This window comes from Cariama cristata, unplaced genomic scaffold (assembly GCF_000690535.1).
Source record: "Cariama cristata isolate BGI_N322 unplaced genomic scaffold, ASM69053v1 scaffold40135, whole genome shotgun sequence".
NCBI classification, from domain to species: Eukaryota; Metazoa; Chordata; class Aves; order Cariamiformes; family Cariamidae; genus Cariama; species Cariama cristata.
This window is the reverse complement of record NW_009617653.1, coordinates 1-19,488: the sequence shown is the minus strand read 5'-3', so window position 1 is coordinate 19,488 and position 19,488 is coordinate 1. Positions and strand designations below refer to the sequence as shown.

At 39.9% G+C, this 19,488-nt stretch overlaps 1 protein-coding gene across 1 annotated transcript; it reads left to right on the top strand.

Annotated features, from left to right (window-relative positions):
• Positions 1-1,067: 1,067 nt before the first annotated feature.
• On the top strand, positions 1,068-6,205 carry LOC104161986 (DNA mismatch repair protein Msh2-like; the record flags this gene model as incomplete). Its single annotated transcript, XM_009700601.1, has 5 exons — positions 1,068-1,222; positions 1,617-1,895; positions 2,226-2,372; positions 3,494-3,643; positions 6,068-6,205. Coding segments are annotated over 5 exons (869 nt in total), but the record flags the coding sequence as incomplete, so codon positions are not given.
• Positions 6,206-19,488: the final 13,283 nt, after the last annotated feature.

Below are 19,488 nucleotides of genomic sequence, written 5' to 3'. Positions count from 1 at the left end.
CCTAATTATGTGGAATTAGTTTTGTACCTGCTTCCAAAAAGTTTAATAGAGATTTGAGGAAAGAAAATGAAAAAATCCTATTGAAAATAAACCCGTAAGTGCTTACGGGTGTGGAAATTCTGTTTAACATCTTTCACATAAAGGGAGGAAGAGCCTCAAATGTGATGAAGGCATGCTGCTCAACAGAGGGATGTGATAAACCCCATCTGTTGCTTGTGCTTACTTTATATGTCATCTAGCTCTCGTGTATCTGACACCAGTCTGAGTTAATTCTACTCGCTAGTCTGATAGAAAGCTTCATATACCCACCCGAAACCCAATTTGTTTGGTAGTGGAATTATCTTACTCTGTGAGGAGGCTGGTGCTAGAGGTGGCACGGGAGGTGGGGAGGTAGAAGTGGTCTTGTTCCTCTTGGCAGCTGTACGGATTGAAATTTGTTCAACTGTATCATCTGCCCTCACCCTTATAGGAACCAAAGCAAGACATTTGTCAATTAGGCACTTTCTAAGTTAGATTTTAATGTAAACTTTTAAACTTTTTTAAGAATGTGTTGTTTTTAGAGTACGCATTCTGATAAAAGGGAGATGTCTTGGAATGTGTGTCTCGCCGTCTTCTGAGTGCGAACAGGGTGACAGTCAATTCTGTCAGCAGAAGTGGCGCATCCAGGAAAGAAAAGATGATATCCAGAAGGAAAACCTGTAGCAGGCTTCCACCACTCATTAGATAAAAATGTGTGAGCTGTTAATTAGAAAACTAAGTCAAGAATATTGTAAGGAGAGGGGAAGGGTGAGAGGAACAGATCTCTTTCTATATATATGTCTAGATTTAGTGAAATTTGGAAATGAACATTTTTTAAAATTTGGATATGGAGTATACTTTCTTCATTCTTCATATTAACCAGTTGAATGTTGTGGTTTTATGTTGTTTCGTGGATTTTACATGTTTGCTTCTTTGATATTAGAATAGTGTACCTCCTGAAGGCTGTTCTTGAGGATTTTGATTGCAGGAAGTAAACTTTATGGACAAATTCAGATATCTCAATTTTCTTTTTTTCTTTTTTTTTGTAGGAACTCAGAAGCTTGAGAGTGTTGTGCTTAGTAAAATGAACTTTGAATCTTTTGTGAGAGATCTGCTTCTGGTTCGTCATTACAGAGTTGAAGTTTACAAGAACAAAGCAGGGAGTAAATCTATCAAAGAAAATGACTGGTATTTAGCATACAAGGTACAATTTTCTATCTTTCTTCATAATTGTGAGATGAAAAAAAAAAACCCATAATTCTTCCTGAGTCCCCCAGCTTGGAGTTTTGAGACTTTCAGGGACTGACATTGATGGTATGCTGGCAAATCGTGCGGTCTGTTATATATCCATGTATTTTCTACCACTCTAAGTCTGGAAGAGCTTGTTGTCCATCTTTGCCATAGGTTGGGAAATAAAGGAAGCCTGAAGTAGTTCACTTGGTGTAGATGATACATAAAATTTTAATGGTTAAAAAAATAGAACAGCTGTTTGTTTTGCATTATTGCACTGTTCAGTACTTAGTTTTATCAGTTGTTGTCCTTTTTAAAGAAAAAAAGTATGTGTGTATAAACACACTCTTTATTTATTTTCTAAATAGGGTTCTCCAGGAAATCTTGCCCAATTTGAGGAAGTTCTCTTTGCCAACAATGATATGTCAACAGCCATTGGGGTTGTGGGGGTTAAGCTGTCTACTGCTGATGGACAAAGAGTAGTAGGAGTGGGCTATGTCGACACTACACTGAGAAAATTGAGTGTCTGTGAATTTCCGGATAATGATCAGTTCTCAAACCTTGAAGCTCTACTGGTTCAACTAGGACCGAAGGAGTGTGTGCTACCAGGAGGAGAGACTGCAGGAGAGATGGGAAAACTACGACAAGTAAGGGAACTGTTGTGGCTTACAGTTAGACTTCATCTAAAAAGCTATATTCTGCCTTACAAGCTACGCTCCATGATTTATGGAAATATGAAGGAGCAATATGTTAACTCGAAGTTTTGATTTACGCATCCAAAATGTGTTATTTCTCTGTTGACTTGTTTGCATTTTAATCAGCAAAAGTTGTTCTAAGGGTAAAATCTTGTCTGTCATGCTTCTCTCTGCAACCTAGCAGTAAATAAATACCTCTTCAGGGTTTGCTTCTATGTGAATGGGTGTCTATCCCCTGAATATTGAAAGTAATTGATAACTGTGTGTGTTTATGGACAACAGGTCGTTCAGAGGGGAGGAATCCTGATTACAGACAGGAAGAAGGCAGATTTCACAACAAAAGATATTGTTCAGGATCTCAATCGGTTGTTAAAATCAAAAAAAGAAGAACAAATGAATAGCGCAGCACTGCCAGAGATGGAAAAGCAGGTAAGCACAGAGCAATGTTTAATGTGCTGCTGTTATTTTAGAAGCAGAGTGGTTTGTGCACCTGTTGTGAGCTGGTCTTCTCTGTCCTCACTGGTCCTGGTTTATGCTGGATTCCCATACTTCTGGGAAAGTATATTGTACAACCCATGATATATTAAGCTAAGTTCTTGTTGAAGTGTTTAGCAGTTCTGCTCAGCTTGAGTCTGTGTCAAAGTTGGATTCCAGGGGTCCTGGAAAAAAAAATGAGGAAACCCTTCACTTATCTCTTTAAAGGAGTAGACTCTGGTAAGCGAACAGTCTGTGCACAAGAGGTGCTGCCTATTCATAATCTGTCTAGCCTAAGGACTGAAATACAATACTTTGATTATTTTGCATGACAGGAAAATTGGTATTTGAAAACACAGTCATGTTTATGATAGTATTTTTGTGCTTTATATCATCTTGTGGCTCAAGCATATGATTTAGTACCTGCATGTGAACTGAGCATGTTTGTTCTTAGCTGCAAACAAGAGGTAATTTGCTTGAGATAAACATGTTTTAAAGTGTCCTTTGCTGCTGATGCTCACTGCAGGTGTAAGGTATGGAGTTATTCTCCCTTAATGTGTGATTTCATAACAGGTTAAAATTGTTTGAAGTGTGTTGCAGCTGAACAAGTCGGTCATGCTGCTGCCTCTCTTTTGTGCTGGCACTAGCGTTTGTAACGCCGTGCAGTGAGTCAGATCAGATCATTGTTCTGACTGAAAACTCACCCTGAAACCATGTCCTGAGATGATCCATGATATCTCATTTATCTGCAATAACTTGTTTGTGTTCCTGAGCCAGAAACATCCTCATAACAACTTTGGAAAGCTGGCGAGGCATGCACTTCACATTTTGTTTATCAGATTATGCAAATGTCTAGTTCGTTGTTCTTGCACCTGCCTAGAAAGATGCTGCCGTGCCATAGAACATCCCTATGAAAATGAAGTCTTGTCAAACAGGCTGAGTCTCTCATAGCCTTACTGGTGTTGGCATGGCTGAAAGTCTTCCCTGATGGTAATTTTTTAGGGACATTTAACAAATACTTTCTGATTCAGGAGTGTTTCTAACTAGAATATGGTGTGTTTTGTTTTGAACATCAGGTTGCTGTTTCATCTTTGTCGGCCATTATCAAGTTTTTAGAGTTGCTGTCAGATGAGTCTAATTTTGGACAATTTGAACTGACTACTTTTGATCTTAGTCAATATATGGTTCTAGATAATGCAGCTGTGCAAGCCCTCAACCTTTTTCAGGTAAGAAGTGCACACCTGAATTGGTAACTGTTTTGCAATGTACTTATTTAGCTGCTTTATAAGTAGCCTGACTGCCCGATCACAACTCCCTAGATCCCGATTAATGGCAACTTCTACACTTTAACTTTGTTTTCAGCTCCTCCTGTACGATGTGTGTTTTAAACAGTCACTGTTACCACCTTTTTGGGTTTTGTGTGGTGGTGGTTTTTTTTTGTTAGCTTACTTTGAATGTAGAGGAGAAGATCATCAAGGAGGTAGGAGGCGGCCACAAGCAAGTATCTGTGTAGAATGGAGATATGAGAAGAACCGTAGAAATCCCTCATGGTTGTAGCTGCTGAGGAGTCTGGCTAAGCAGTGGGGGGAATGCTTTGTCTTCCCTTCGTTTTCCTCAGAGCAGTTCACGTCTCCAGTGGCAGGAGCAGGCTTGGGATGTGGGAGGGGAGGAGAGTTCAGATGTTGTTTGGTATGATAGGGAGCTCCAAAGGACAGCTGCTCTGTACAGTAGTGCTGTTTTGGGGAAAGAGAATAGAAGCTTGGATTAGATAGTGTGAGGGGAATAGGACGCATGTGGCGGGAGCACTGCTGGTGGAGATGGAAGGGGAGGACCGGCTGCGGCAGGGCCATGAACAGGGCAGTACTTAAGAACATTCTGAAAGCACTGTGGCATGCTAAGTAGCCAGTGTCAATTTTACTTTTTACACGCATTTTCTACAAATCCAAGCAGATCATGAGTCTCCTCCATACCTCCCACCACATCTGTTTTTTTTTTTTTTTTCTGCTTTGCCCCTTTCTATAATTGTAGGAAAATGTGGACTCAAAGTGATGTACTGTATTAGCTTTTCTCTTTTGTTTTCATGTTACTAAATCTTGCTTAGTGATCTTTGCTTGGAGCTAATCCATTTGAGTTTCAGACTTATAGAAATAAATCACAAATATGGTCCCCTGTTTGCCTTAGAGGGATTTCTGGAGGAAAAAAGAGCATATATTCAGCATCTGAGCTGGTTAACCCTGGAGACAGATGTTCTGAATTTTTTTTTTCTTTATTTCCTGATCCTGTGACACTGTCTAGGGAATGAAGTAAAAATTATATCTCTTCTCAAGCTTTATGGAGGTGCTCTAGGATGTTCAACACTGTCTTAGCTACATCCCTTCATAAGTCCTTGCAGGTTTTATGTGTTTTGTGATAGGAAATACACTGCCATGTCTGTCTTTAGGGACTGCTGTGAGCTTTGGGACAAGGGTTTGCCATGTAGCAGGAAGCTGTGTTATTGCCTGTGTGGCAGGCTGTTCGTGGTAAGGTTTTTGAGCAGGCCCTAAAGCAAACGCAAAGTATTTTGTAATTTGAGTTGCTCTGTGAGGGATGTAGGTAAAGTTCTTATGGTGCAGCAGATGCAGTTGATTGTATGAAGCTGTAGGCTTCCAACTAGGATGTGCTGAAGTAGGTTATTCGTGTATAGTATATGTACTCTGTGACACCTTCTTGGATTCAGAAGTTTTTCATATGTAATACTGTCCAGAACGCTGAAAAAAGGCACATCCACTTTAGATATTAGATTTTCCAGGGGTTAAATGTGTCAGTATACCTTCTCACTGCATTCTTTTCCTGTTATGGTGATGCTAGTTCTACATCCTAGTTGTTCACAGGCATCCAGACCTGCTCCTGGTTGAATATTTGCCTGCTGTTTTAATTGTTCTTGGGTAGAGAGGGTTGAGATTTTAATTTCAAAATTAAGAATTGAAACAAGCTTGTTTGCTGTTTTTCAATGTTAAATGAAATTTTTGCTTCCTAACTGTGCAAAAACAAAACCCTAAGAAAAATGCCCAAAAGGCTGTCTTGAGTCCAGTTAATATTAAACCTAAATTATAGTGAACTATAATCTGAACAGAGGAAGCATAATGTTGTTTATAGTACTCCAAAGATGATCTGGGGAAGCTTGAGAGAATTTAGATAACTGTGTTCATTCCCATTGTCTCACTCTGTTGTTGTCTGTGCCCCCGACATCCCCCAAAGATCTGCATCCAAAACCCTTGAGTTCAAGTTCTGTCTCTTGCTGCTTTTTTTTTTGATGGACAGGACCCCTATTTTTTGACCTTACAAAGGGCAAACTAGCAAATATTGAGGTAATTTTTCGCCTTTCCTTTTGAGAGGGCAAACTGCCTAGTGACTAGGTACATTTCTGACTTTCCTGTTCAGTCGGGTTTAGTTTCAAAATAGACAAACCTATTTCTTGCTTGCCATGTTCCACGGACCAGAGTGTACGTGCTTTAATACCGTGCTGTTTCATTTGCCTTTTTTGATCAGTGCAAAGTTGAATACAGAAAAAAAACACCGATCAACTTTGCTACCAAAGTTGAGTAGTTGAGTGCCATTCAGCGATGTCAATAAACTTCACTAATTCTTTTTTTTTTTTTTCTCCTTTCCAGAGTTCTGTGGAAAATGCTAATACTGCACAGTCTCTGGCTGGTTTGCTAAATAAATGCAGGACCCCTCAAGGACAAAGACTAGTTAATCAGTGGATCAAACAACCACTTATGGACAGGAACAGAATTGAAGAAAGGTAACAGTATTATGTGTTTGATAGGCTTACACAAGTTAGTAAGTATTTTACGGAAGGCTCTTTCTTTTTAAGCACAAAATACTACAATCAAGAAATGATGGTGGTTGGAGGTTTTTGTGTGCTCTCCTGTAATATGCTGTAATTAAACAGAACACAAAATATTTTTCCCTGAGATGCAGATTGACAGGTTACTGTTAGATTAAATGTTTTTTACAATTATGACATTTTAAAGAGGAGGTATGATATGTTTAGATAGTCAAATGATTCATGCTACAGGCTAAGGCAGTGTAGCAGCCACTTCCTTATTACTGTTCATACTGCAAATAATAATATTTGATGTCACTTCCAGTTTACCAATTAAAAGAAAAAAAAAAAAATCAACAAAACACCCAAACAGTTAAGCAGTAGCGACCTCTTCCTATTTCCAGAAAAAAACTGCTTTTGGTTCCAGTGGGTCACTCTTACCATATCTTGCCTAGGCATTGTGTCCCGAATATGAGTGGTCTTTTTCTTCCTTGCTCTTTCATGCTGCTGCCTGTCACCAGTCATCTGCCCTACCAGTAGATAGCAGTAGCAGTCAATACGAAGCCTTAGAGAATCTGGGAAATCTCTGCTGGGAATGTACAGATAATTCTCAGTCGTTCAGAAAGGAAAACTGCAAATGCCTTATTCCTGCTGTGTGTGTTTCTCTCTTATGTTCACCGTGCAAACAAAAGTTACACTTTTTTAAACTCATGCTAAATATATCTATATTCTTATAACGTAAACCCAAACTTCATGCAACTCAAGTGATCAGCAGGAGAATGCGTTGCGAAATGTATATTAATGTGCATCTTGACTACTCGGAAGAGGCCAGAAAACTGAATTTAACTTTGATGCCTACCTTCTTTAAAGCTCATATTTCAGATGAGGCATTACACATTACAGTTATGTGTCTATATGCTGTTCGGCTAAGTCACTACTACCAAAAAAGAAATTTTGGCTTGGGCATGCTGATATTTAAAGAAATTATGCAAAGAGTAGTTTTGTCTTGAGATTTCTGGAGACTTGAGTTACTCTGCTTCTCTTCAACAGGTTTTTTGACTTTTCCTAATCATTTGCAGAATGGTGCATAGTAACTTGATCAGAGTCCTCTTAGAAATGTTATTGATGTAACACTGAGATATTTGTCCCCACTTTTATTGAATGCTATATCTTACTCTTGCACATGTTACAAGAGCTTTCATCGTTAGTTCTTGATTACATACCCAGGATCTTCTACTTCTGTCAGTTTTGGATCCTAAGATCTGAGCCAACTTTAATTTTACAGTTATGTTCATTTTAAGAGTTTGAAAGTTAATACTCCCATTGTAGTTTTCTTATGTCGAAGTAAACGCTGGGAATTTTAACTTTGTTGTCAGACTTTTTTGTTCAGTACTGTGCATCAGAAGTCCTTCAAGTTTGGAAGAGAGATGGGGGTTTTCTTTATAAAACTGGCGTTAAATATATGGCAGAAAATGTAACTTGACCTGTTTTGTAGAGTCATAATCATCTCCACGTTTTGTGTTGTGATTCCGTATGGCTAATGTTGACTGCATTTAGGAAAAGCTATATTTAAAGGAGGAGGGGAGTAATTAAATGGAATTAAGCTCTTAGTGAATCTTGTAGGGGTTGGTATATCCAAGCGTTACGAGATTGAAAGAGGTCCGTTGATAACCACCTGTGTCTTGCACATCCACAGGATCATCAGGGCTGCAATTTGTTTAAAGTAGTTTGTTTGAATCTGTACTTACAGACACTGAAATACTACGGGCATACTTTTTCAGTTTCTTCTGCAGCATAGCTAAGGTTATTGGAATGCATCTTGCTTTCGAGTACTACTTTGATGAATTTAACTCTTTGGGATAAAAGCAATGTATTTTACTTGTAAGCTGTTGGTGTGCCGTCCTCCCAATCTTAATGCTTTTCAAAGTGTGTAGCACTGTTCTTTTTTTAGTTGGAAGGAACAAGCATGATAAGAGAAGTTGTTAGTGGGACTGATGAGATGTATTGACAGATCTTTTGAAAGGTATGTAGTCACCGAGTTGTTTTCTATATGCTTTACAGTATATTGTGGCTGTTTTAAGAATTGCAAACTATAATTTAGAACATATAGGTGGTTTGGGAAGGAAATATCTGGACTGCTGTTCCTTTACATCCTCTTTGTTGTCAACGGGAGTTACTGATTATTTCTTAGCTTGAAGTGTGCCATATTCAAAGGCCCCATTTCACACTAATCAGTGCAAAACTCTTATCAAACTAGGCTGAACTACCTAAGTTGGACTGATGTTAGGTGACAATTTTTGAAGTGAGCCTGTTGTTTTGCTTATACAGGAGGTATTTTGACTTAACTTTTATTCCAGTAGTGTAGAATTGGATGTCTGAAAGATTATTTGGAAAGTTAGACTCTTGTAACCCTCTGCGAAGACCTGTAGGTGGTGCAGATCATCTTCTGGAGCCAAACAGATCGACTTCTTTCAGTAGTTTGTAACCTGCAATGTGTTGTTAACATTTATGGATAAATAGAACACAGTGTTACGTCACCAGTCCATATTAACCATTGATACAGTAACAACACAAATTAATATATGTAGTGCATGTGCTTCAGATAAAATAATGTTTGTCTACTGGAACAGCTCCTAATGAGAACTAAGAAAACAGGAGTTTCTGATACTTGTCTGTCTTGAAAGACTTGGGATTCTGCCTATGTCCGGCTGGTTTTCCATGCTTAAAAAAATAATTATCATTTATAAGCGTACAAGATACAGCCCTGCTTCCCGCATGTGGTGTGTTCAAAAGGCGAGTACATGAAGTTCTTGCTCCTTGCCTTATAGTCAGCATATTTCTGAAATTAAAATGTAGTTGCAGAGACGGGAAGTGCAACTACATATATTAATTGCATAACACAATTGACTGTAATACAGCAAGCAGCTTCAGTATGTAATGTTTATTCTTCATATACCAAAAAGTCTGAGAAATGTGGCACAATATAAAATAGTGCTTGTTTGTCATGCCTCAAGAAGAGACCTTGTGCTGAATATATTTAATTACTCTCTGTTTTTGGAGGGAAACTCTATCTGACATTTATGCACTGCACAAATAGAAGATTCCAGCTCACATTTTCAGTTGTCTATACATACTGTGGCTGAACCTCTTGTACATCTATGTCCCATAATAGAAGAGATGCAGAGGTCTCAGAGGAGTTAAAGGCTGTACTGAAACATCACTTGTTCTGATTCAAGCCTGTTTTGAGCTTTTCTCCTGTGTTCTTAAATATCATACTGCATGGGCCCCACTTTGTAGAAATGAGTCCTATCTCTAGCAAAGTCAGAAAGTAATAGATCCAGGAAGCTTGAGGTGAATAAATGACTAGCAGGATAAAATTTCCAAGTTTGTAGAACATTCTCATGAATCAGTCTTGAATGACAAATGAAGTAGCAGCTTGTTTAAAAACAAAAAAACCCCCAACTTGTTGCTAGCTAGTGTAGGCATGCATGAATGCCTTTACAGTGCTTTATTTAGCAATATCTTAACTAACATACACTTTTTCTAGCAGATAAATGGAGGGACCAAGTGAGGTGATGCATATGGGGGATAGCTTGGGAGCCATGTGACTGAGGGCTCATCTCGGGTGCAGAGGAATACACAGGTTGGTGAGCAAAGGCCAGGTGAAAGGAGAAGTCTCTGCATTGCAGGGCTGTGATCTCTCTCGGGTCACAGAAATGTGGTGATGCAACCAGAGTGCTGTAGTGCATGCTCTTTACGAAGGCCAAGTAGGGAAGATGGAGGGGTTGTGTTTCTGCAAAGGTATGGCTTGGATGCGCGGAGCTCTGCTGCAGTGGGGCAGGGGGCCTGTGACGAGCTCATGGGTCAGGGTTAGAGAGGGGACAGTGAGGTGGGGGGCACGACAGTGAGCACCTGCCCCAGCGATTTGAGGAAGCGGACAAAAAGCCACCTTGAGACAGGAAGAAACATCATCCTAGGCCCTGGCTCTCTTGGAGGGCTTGAACCACCCCAGCACCTGCTGGAGTGAAGCAGGGTACTTCCATCTTTGCACACGCTGGCAGATGAGTCGGTCAGCAGTGTGCCCTTGCAGCAGCCAAGGGTGACCATGCTCTGGGCTCCAGTAGTCAAAAGCAGGTTGAGCAACGTGGTTGTTCAGATCTGCTTGGTAGCTGTGAGGCTGCATCTAGAGTACCGTCTCCAGCGTGGGAGATGGACAAACAGGAGCTGGCCTGGTGCAAAAGCCGCTGAGCAGGATTGTGGGCTGCAGCCTGTGATGTATGAGGAGAGGCTGAGGGAGCTGGGTTGGTAGGCTGGAGAAGAGAAGACTAAGGGGCAGACCTAACTGCTGGTTTCAGCTGCCTGGTGGGTGGGAGTCACAGAGAAGGTGAAGCCAGGTGCTTCTTGCAAGGGGACAGTAAAAGCACAAGAGAAGATGACACACCAACTTCACCAAAGGACCCTCCAACTGGAAATAAAGACAAAAAATCTTCACCATGAGGATGGTCAGACTCTGGAATGCATGCTCAGAGAGGTGGAGGGATCTCTGTTCTTGTTCAGTGTTCAACTGAAATCAGCCTTGTTTTCAGCAAGGGCTGGAACTGGAGGGCTTGAATTCTCTTCCAATGTAAATTGTTCTGCGTTAGGTTTTCACTACTTTTGTTTTCTTTTCTAACCTGCAGCTGTCCCTGCAAAGCATTGCAGATAGGCTTTGTTGCTTCTGTCGTTGTTAGCAGCTCTGGAAAGACCTTCAGTACTTTTCAGAGTGCAAGTCAGTACTTCTTCACAGCAACAGACTGATTTCAGGCAGTTAAATTAGTAGGTGGTGGCTTGTGCCCTTAGTAAGGGAGGGGAGAATGTGACCAACTTGGAGGTTTGTCTAAATGGCTTAATTAAAATGCACTTTAAATGCTGGGAGTGCCTCTAATGCCTCTAAGGAAGCTTCTGAAATACAGGTTAAATCTGAAGTGGTTGGAGGACAGAAATGTGATTTGTTATTGTCATGCAGATCATGATGCAGTAAATATTTTGCATGAAAGAAGTTGTCATTCCAGTGACATGAAAATGGTGTTGGCTTCCCAGTAAGCCTCTAGAAATGTTAGAAAGATGTCACCTTTGTCATTCCAAAAGTTATCATCTCTAAGTCCCCTAGAGAAATGTTTGGAGCTTGAAGCCCTCAACACTGCTTCTTAACCCTCTTCCCTCCCTTCACCTATGCTTACTATTTTCAAAGCTACTAGATCACCTGTATTTTCATTTGGGTTTGCTTGTAAAATGGAGGTTGAGAGTGAGTGCTGTCTAGAAACATTAAACAAAAGCTCTACTAGTCAAGCACATGTTAGACAGGCCGCGTCTCTAGGAAGGAATTTCCATCAAAATCCCAGGTGCTTGAAATGTATTAAAAAACTTAGATTCTTGTGTTGCAAGAAACTTACTTTTAGTTTTCTTTTTGAGGAGGGAACGGGGGATGTAAATAAGAGCTGAAAAAAGACTCCTTTTGTGACATGTTTGGGTGTTCAAAAGACGGTGTTGCTGTTTGAGCTGGAGAAGTGCCAAAAGCTGCATGTTGTCCAAAATAATTTTGTCTTCTAGGTCAAGGATCAGTAATCAGCGTTGCAAATCTGTAAATTATAGGTGGCATTCAGTGGTGCAGCACTGGAGCAGGTAGTCATAGTATCTCCTAGCTGATACTTCCAGCTCGCTCACTTCATCCTGACAAGTCCGTACTTGGTGCAAAATAAATAGAAGGATTGAGCTTTTAGTCAGTTTCTTCTGCATCTGAATTTTGAGACCAAATTAAACTAAAATTTGGTTGAAATGTCAAATTGGTTTTCAGATTTTTAATCAAGTTGCTGTTTATTTAGGGAGATGTGAATCTGTAGCTGCCATACTGTTCTTTTGCTCTCAGCCTGCCAAAAGGAGGTGGATGGTAATTACAGCAGTAGTTAAATTTTACTTAGAATCTGTCTTTAATTATTCTTTTTTTTTTTTTTTTTTTTAAATCACAGCCATAAGTTAATGAAGTTTTCAGTTAAAGAGTGTGACCATATGAAAACTTTTACTATGTATGTGTCCAAAGCTCTCTGTTTTGTCACAGTATCCTTGGTGGTCACAATTTGAACATTGTATACAGGAGTATGGTATATTCTCCATGAAAGAACAGCGAACATATTATTGTTTCTGCTCTGTTTAGTTTATATCCACAAACATTAGAAAGGTGGCATGTCAGGAAACTGCAATGGAAGCTCTTGGCAAGAAAATTTTGTCGTGACTTGTAATTTAGTTTCATTCATTGTGTCTAAGTGTTGTAAAAGTCTTTAATGTTTTGTTTACGTACAGTTTTGAGTTTCTCCTCTGTAGAGAATAAATGCAAATGAAGAAATACTTGTTTTTAACAGCAAAGAAATAGAACTTGTTCAGTATGTTCTTAGTCTGCACAAATTTAAGAAAATGCACAAGTTAGCAATTTAAAAGAGTATTAGTGTTGATGGAGTAGTGTAATACACTTAACCTCTTAATTTTACTAATGTATGGAAACTTGTAAGGAATAAAACACTTAGAGAAAAATAATAATGGAAATACCTTTTCTCAACTGTCTCTAGTCTTTGAAGACCATGCAGTAATACTGTTTTATCACTGGATCCCAAAATGCCGTATTTAATTAAAAAGAAAGACTGGCTCAAAACCTCCATAGTGCAAGGCGTTAAGCTGAGAAGCAGCCAGAGCTGCTTTCCATCTTTGGTTTCTCTGGAAGATTTTGGGTGGGGCAGTTTCGCTATATGGACTTTACGAACTTGCTCATGACTGTATAGTACCTGATGAGTTCTTGCTCTGTCGTCTTCATTGTTCTTTGCTATCATAGAGGAAATGGAGGTTTATTAGTAATTCTTAAAAGATGGACATTTGTCTTCCAGAAACCTAAATACTATGTTGATGGAATAGCAATGCTCAAAAAAAGTATTGTGAAACTGGTTGTTCTTGTCTGTCTTCAAATTAGGATATTTTTGCCTTCATGTCCTTGACACTTGCTCATGCTAGCTGTTCTGTATGTAGGATTTCCTTGGTCTCCAGTGGTCAGAATTCAACCTGTGGCACTGAGTTGTTTCATAATTGGCTGATGCTGTCTGTAATGACTTTAAATCAAAAGGTGTAGTCATGCTTCCATGACCGTGGATTGTCACCAGTTCCCTTGTTATTGGCACTGGCACTAGTGTTCATGTAGCTACTTGGTTCATCTTTTGATGGGGAGTATAACACACTAAAACAATCAAGGGTGTAATGTCGTATAGCATCTAATCCAGAAAAAGTAGGCGGTTGCTGAAAGGGGCAATCCCAGTTCCCCTTTCTGGCCTTCAGCTCCTGCTGCTCCCTTTTTTTGATCTCATAGCTACAGAATAATTTGGTTTGGCTTCTTCACCTGGTGAAAACTAATCCATGAAAAAGTAAGGAAAGCTGTCATCTAAAATCAATCCTTTTGCTCCTCTGCACCTGGTCCATGACCTGCTATCATCATAAATATGGGAAGATTAACATCATCTTAAATGCAGATCAAGCAGTATCAAAAGCCTGTTCTTCAGATTTAATAATCTGACTTGTGTTTGCTTTCTCTTGGTATCTTGGCTTTTTTAGAGCTTAGCTAATTAATATATATTGTCAGTTGGATTACCAAACTTGCTACAGGAGGATAAATTGGCTATCTGCCTATCCTCGTGTTGGAAGTGTCTGAATCTGTGGAATGGAGCTGTTCCCTACCATTGCTCAATAAACCTGCAGCCTTTCTGACAAATTCACTATGAAGATACTACTTGAGTATTTTTTGCTCCCGCAGAAGACAGAATATGGAAATTTTATGAAAAATAATGTGTGCATGGAAATTAATTAATAAATCAAGTCTTTTCTAACATTGGGAAGGCAGAAAACATGTCTGTGACAAAGTGTTTGGGAGATACTTAGAGAATCTTGTTTTATGAAATATCCTCTTACCACTTTTGTCTGTGCCGTCCCTTGAGGGTAAGGGACTGTTTAGTCCAGCAAGACTGTGCTGGGTTTTTGAGGTAGAAGAGGATTTCCTGTGTAAAACATCTTGCATTCAAAATTCAGCTTTACTGATGGATCTTCTGTGAGCGTTTTCTTCTATAAGCGTGCGTGTTTGAGAGTTGGGAACAGTGTTTATCGTTCTGTGAAGTAGCAGGTTGCTATAAGGTGAGAATTTTCCCTTTTAATCGCAGCTCCTCTTTTGTGGAGCTGTTTAATTCATTAAGGGTAATAATTTTGTTATTTCTTAACTGAGAGTGGGGAGGAGTGTTGAATCAAATCTAAATAGTACTGTTACATAAAACTGTAGTCTGAATGGCAGTACTCAGTAACAATTAAAAAATAAACTTCACTCTTTATTTGGGAAACATAACTTTTGAGAAACATAAGTGAAGGTTTGTTTTCCCTTTCTATAACTTGGATAGCTGACAGTTGCTGTGAGTAATATACCCAGGCTGTGGAATGGGAAATAAGACACTTGGTTTTGATTTTGACTGTGATTGGGGTGACCATGTAGGTGTGGGTTGGATGCTCAGGTGTATGAAAGTTTCCTTAGAATATAGACAGGAACAATACTTTTTGCTTTAAATGTTTTCAATGTTTTCAGGACCCAACTCTTGTAGAGCAGGGCTGGTCAGCCATGGGAGCACGGAGTAGTCCCAGCTGGAAAGTGAGCTGTGAGAGGAAGATGCAGGGTGTAGGTGGCCTTCTGTCCGATCTGGAGAGAAACAGCAGGACCTGTGGGAAGCTCTGATCATCACCTGCCTGTAGAAATGTTCCTGAAGATCCATCCCTCTAGTACTCTGAAGCAGCCTGCAGTTCTTGGCCACCTGAAGACGTAGGTGTGTGATGGTACCATCAGAAGTGCTGCCATCCTTGCCTTATAAATGAAGAAAAAAATGTTTCCTCTCTGCTTCTCTTACTTTTCGTTGTAGGCAATTTGTGTGCATGCCTCAGAGCCCTGCAGTTCTTGGCCTTGATGTGCTTTCTGGTTAGAGGAGGCAAAGCAGAGCTCTGCTTGTGTGTGCTGCTTTATTTGCGTGTGCTTCAGAATGATGCCAGGCACTCCCTTCCCTCAGGGTCTAAAAATATTGCTGTTGCAGCAGTCTGCCTCAGGAGCAAGATCTTACTGCATCGAGTGGTACCTTGCTGGCAAGGATAAGACCCAAGATTTTATTTTTCTGCTGAAGAATTGTTTTCTTACTTACTTTACCTAATCTGCTGGGGTTAGAAAATGTTTAAAAGCTTGTGCAAAAATAATAAATTATTGGTAACCTATTTCAGAATACATAAGACTGCAATAAGTATCTTCGGGGTAAAGAAATCCATTATATTGGAGCTCTCGGTGCTTTTTCTGATAATCCTATTTTGTTTTTTATTCTGAGCTCATTAACTTGCAGCTTCTTAGTCAATATATACAGCTTTCAAAGCTTAGCTTGATTGTTATAGAAAATAGTTATTTTGTGGCTACTACCCCTGATTATCTCATGGCTTTAATTTACTATCTCTGCGCTTTGACATAATACTCAAATGGTATATGCAGGAATTCATGTTGGGTGGGAAAGGGTCTGTTGCTTCCCTAATACATACTAATTTTATGTTACATAAATGTAACTGATGTAGAGGAGTGAACTCTGACTGGAAGAATGCACTTATTGAATTTAAGTGGACCATTCTGAGGTTACAAATATCCAGTATTGTTTTCATGGTAGGATAGTTTAGAGGCTCATTAGGAAAATTAGAAAAGGGAGGAGGCTGATCTTTGGATATGGCTTTCTCTTATGTCACTTAATCTTTCAGATTAAACAGCAGGGAGCCTGATGTGAAGCACTTCTGTAGCACGTTTTGTGTACTCAGTGCTCTGGAAGCGTATGTAATGTGATTTCGGTGGCTCTCCTAGGGTCTAAAGCTACCCTTCTAACCTTGGACTTTGTATTACAAGGGACTACTTCAATAGAGCTGCAAAAATTTGTCAGCATATTCATGGTTGCCTCGAGTTAGACATTTCAGATTAAAAGGCGGTAGTAGTGAGTTCAGTCGGAAGACCTGCCCTGTGATCGTGGAATGAAGGCCAATTTCTAGTACTAAATACATCCTGAGGGCGTTGGATACTTGCCTGGAGATCCCTTGATTTAGTTCACTTTTGACTTGAGGGAGAAGGTATGTCAGGGTGCAGAAGAGCAGCAGGTAGCAATACTACCTCACACTTTTTGGGGTGGCAGTGCTGGTTTCTGCCAGCTTAGAAGTGTTTGTGGGACTGTGGCTTGAGGGCATGATTTCCTAGCCAGCTTCAACCAACGTCAAAGTACAACTGGGCTTGTCCATAATGGGCAGGGCCACCCCAGAGTGAGGGACTTCAGGGGAGCCGCGGTGGTGGAAAGCAAACACAGCCAAAGCAAATGAAGATGTGGGTTTAAGTAGGGGGCTGCAACTGGGAGCATCACCAGAGGTATCTGCAGCTTCCTTTACCAAACTACCAGTTTTTCTTCCTCCATGCTGTGTGGCTTGCCTGTCTAAAGAGCTAGGACAGCTTTCAAGCCATATCAGCAGGCCAGGTCGTGCTTGGTCTCTGTGACTTTTTTGTTTCTGCAGAGAAGTTTTGCAACTCTCTGTTTGGGTCTAGAACTATGAATCATTGCAAAATCTTTTAAGAAGCTAGGAATATCATCAGAGTACAAGGATTGCTATAATCTTACTGGGATGACAGCATTGTCTTTGTAAGCATTACAAAGCAGACATTACAGGTAAACTGTTAAGATGCATCAGTGTGGGGCTGTCTGTTCCTGGTTTGCTGTTTCTGTTAATCTACTCTATTAATTATACAGTATCTTTTCATTGCTAGAAGCCTGTAATTTCACATCCCCCACATAAAACAGTAATGCACTTTAAATTCTGAATTTAGGGTGTATATACATGGTCATACTCCTTCGCTTAGTGTTGAAAGTTTTGTTATTTAGGCAAACTGTATCTTTTAGTTTAGCCCCCTTTTTTTTTTTTTTTGAAGTCATTTGATATTATAGAAGCATTTATAGCATGTTCTTAACTGAGGAAACAAAACCAACTTTGCGCTAGTGTGCTAAGAAGAGACGATAACAGGTCGCATGGCTTGAGCAAGAGCAGGTGGGAAACAGAACTTGAGCTGTTTAGCGTGGAAGGGAACACGTGTGAAGGTGCAGGCTGCTTTTTTGGCAGACAGAGTAGGAAGAAGCCGTGCTTGCCTGGGCGCAAGCTTCTCGCACAGGCCTGTTGGAATTGGCTGGGTTGTCTGCTTCTGAACTACAAGCCCTTGTGCGTGCACGTGTATTTGGGGGAGCTGAAAGGGAGCTTGCTCAGATGAACAACTTGTGACACTCGCTTGGACATAGGATTTTGGACCCTAATGATATTATAGGGCCAAACTGTACCAATTTCATTAAAATAGCAGAAAGATTTTGACCTCTTTCTTGTGATATTCTCTCTCATATGTAAGATGTGCTAGAGAGCTATGTATACAACTCATCCAGAGAGAAATGTTCTGAGTTGTTGATGAACAAAAACCTAGATTCAAATCTTGTGTCTTCAAAGTATGGGAAGAAGCGGTGCTTACGGTGAGTGCCCAGGTCCTGCTGCCTGGAGCAGAATTGCCCATGGTCAGAGCCTGGCTGCAGAAATCAGAGCAACTCTGGTCTGCGCATGGTGTCCGGTGGGAGCCGTGTGGGTCAGCTGAGTCGGGGATTGAGGAGACCAGTGAGATTAAGCCTATGGTGTATGAGTAAAAGAAAATGGCTTTTGACGGTATTAGTCTCTCTTAAGCTGCTGGTTCCTTATTCCTCAGGTTTTGTGTTACTTCTATTTCGAATTGCTTACAAAGATCACTCCAGTCTCATAACAAAGTCTTTTGTGCATAACTAAGCACTTCCAAAAGCATGTGTGGGTTGTCTAGATCTTTTGCATTGTTATTTCTTTGCACTTGTCTGAGAAATTTTGAATGTTATTTTTATAAATGCATGTAACAACTCTGAGTGTATTGGGCAAAATGAGCTGGGATGCTCAGTGTGGTTTTTTTTATGCTGCTAAGATGTGTGCTGGAGTGAAGTAATTCTCAATATCAGACTTGAGATACCTGATTTAGGCTCCTGTCTGCCCATCTTAGGCATCTGTCTTAATACTTCAAAGGCTATAAGGCATACTGGGGTTCTTTGTCATGAAGAGAGCTTTGCAAATTTAAGGTGATACTGCTTACCTGAGGAGGTGACAACTGGACTTTGGCTGACTTTTGTAAGAAAGAAAATATTTGTCTAGGGAACGAGTGGGTCACCAGGGAGAAGTTTATAAAGGGAGCTTAGAACAGTGCCTTCCTTATTTCTGGCTGGAAAACACAAATGCTGGTATTAATCAGCTACAGTAACTTGCTCTAATGTGGACTTCCTCCAGGGTGTGAGAATCCCAAGTGCTTTGTGTGGAAAAGAAAACCCAATTAGAACGGGTAAAGTGGTGGCTTGGCTTTGCCCTGCCCTCCTATTGAAGAGGCAGTACCTGGGGCTGTAGTTTGTTACGTTGTTCTGGTAATTTCTATAGGATTAGAAAAGAAGAATTTATCTGTTTTATATGTCTGAGTTAAGCATGTCCAGGGAGGGTTTACCTTGGCTACGTTGGATTAAGAAGTGATCTGAGCTTGAAAGAAACCTGAGGGAAGCCAAAATAATGGTACATATGAAGAGTTTTCTACTTTGCTTTTTATAAAGGAAATATGAAATGAAACTGATATAACTGTGTGTATTCTGAAACTTTTGTGGTGAGATGAAAGTCTTAGCATATCCTAAAGCAGTCCTTAATATGCTGCTTTTGTAAGTGGCATTTCTCTGATAAAATTATCTGTAATCAAGTTGAACAGTTGGACAGAAAAGTTGGTATTATTCTGTAGTCATAGAAAACCTTTAGCAGGCAGAGAATACAAATGTATGTTCTTCAGAAGACTCGGCTGTTGTATAGCCAGGGGAGTTACAACCTTTAAGATCTTCTTAAAAGTAAGTCAGCTTCTCCTGTAGAAGAGTGCATTCTTGATTTGATTTCAGTGTTAACACTTTTTCCCTTGTGCCATGTGGAATTTTTAGTTTAGTACAGTTATTCCCTATGTAAATGTCTACCAGAATTTGGGATTTTAAATTACTACTCTGGAGTCGTAATTAAGTATATATATTATTTATTATTAAATATGTATATTACTGATTATATATGGATCCAAGTTTCATA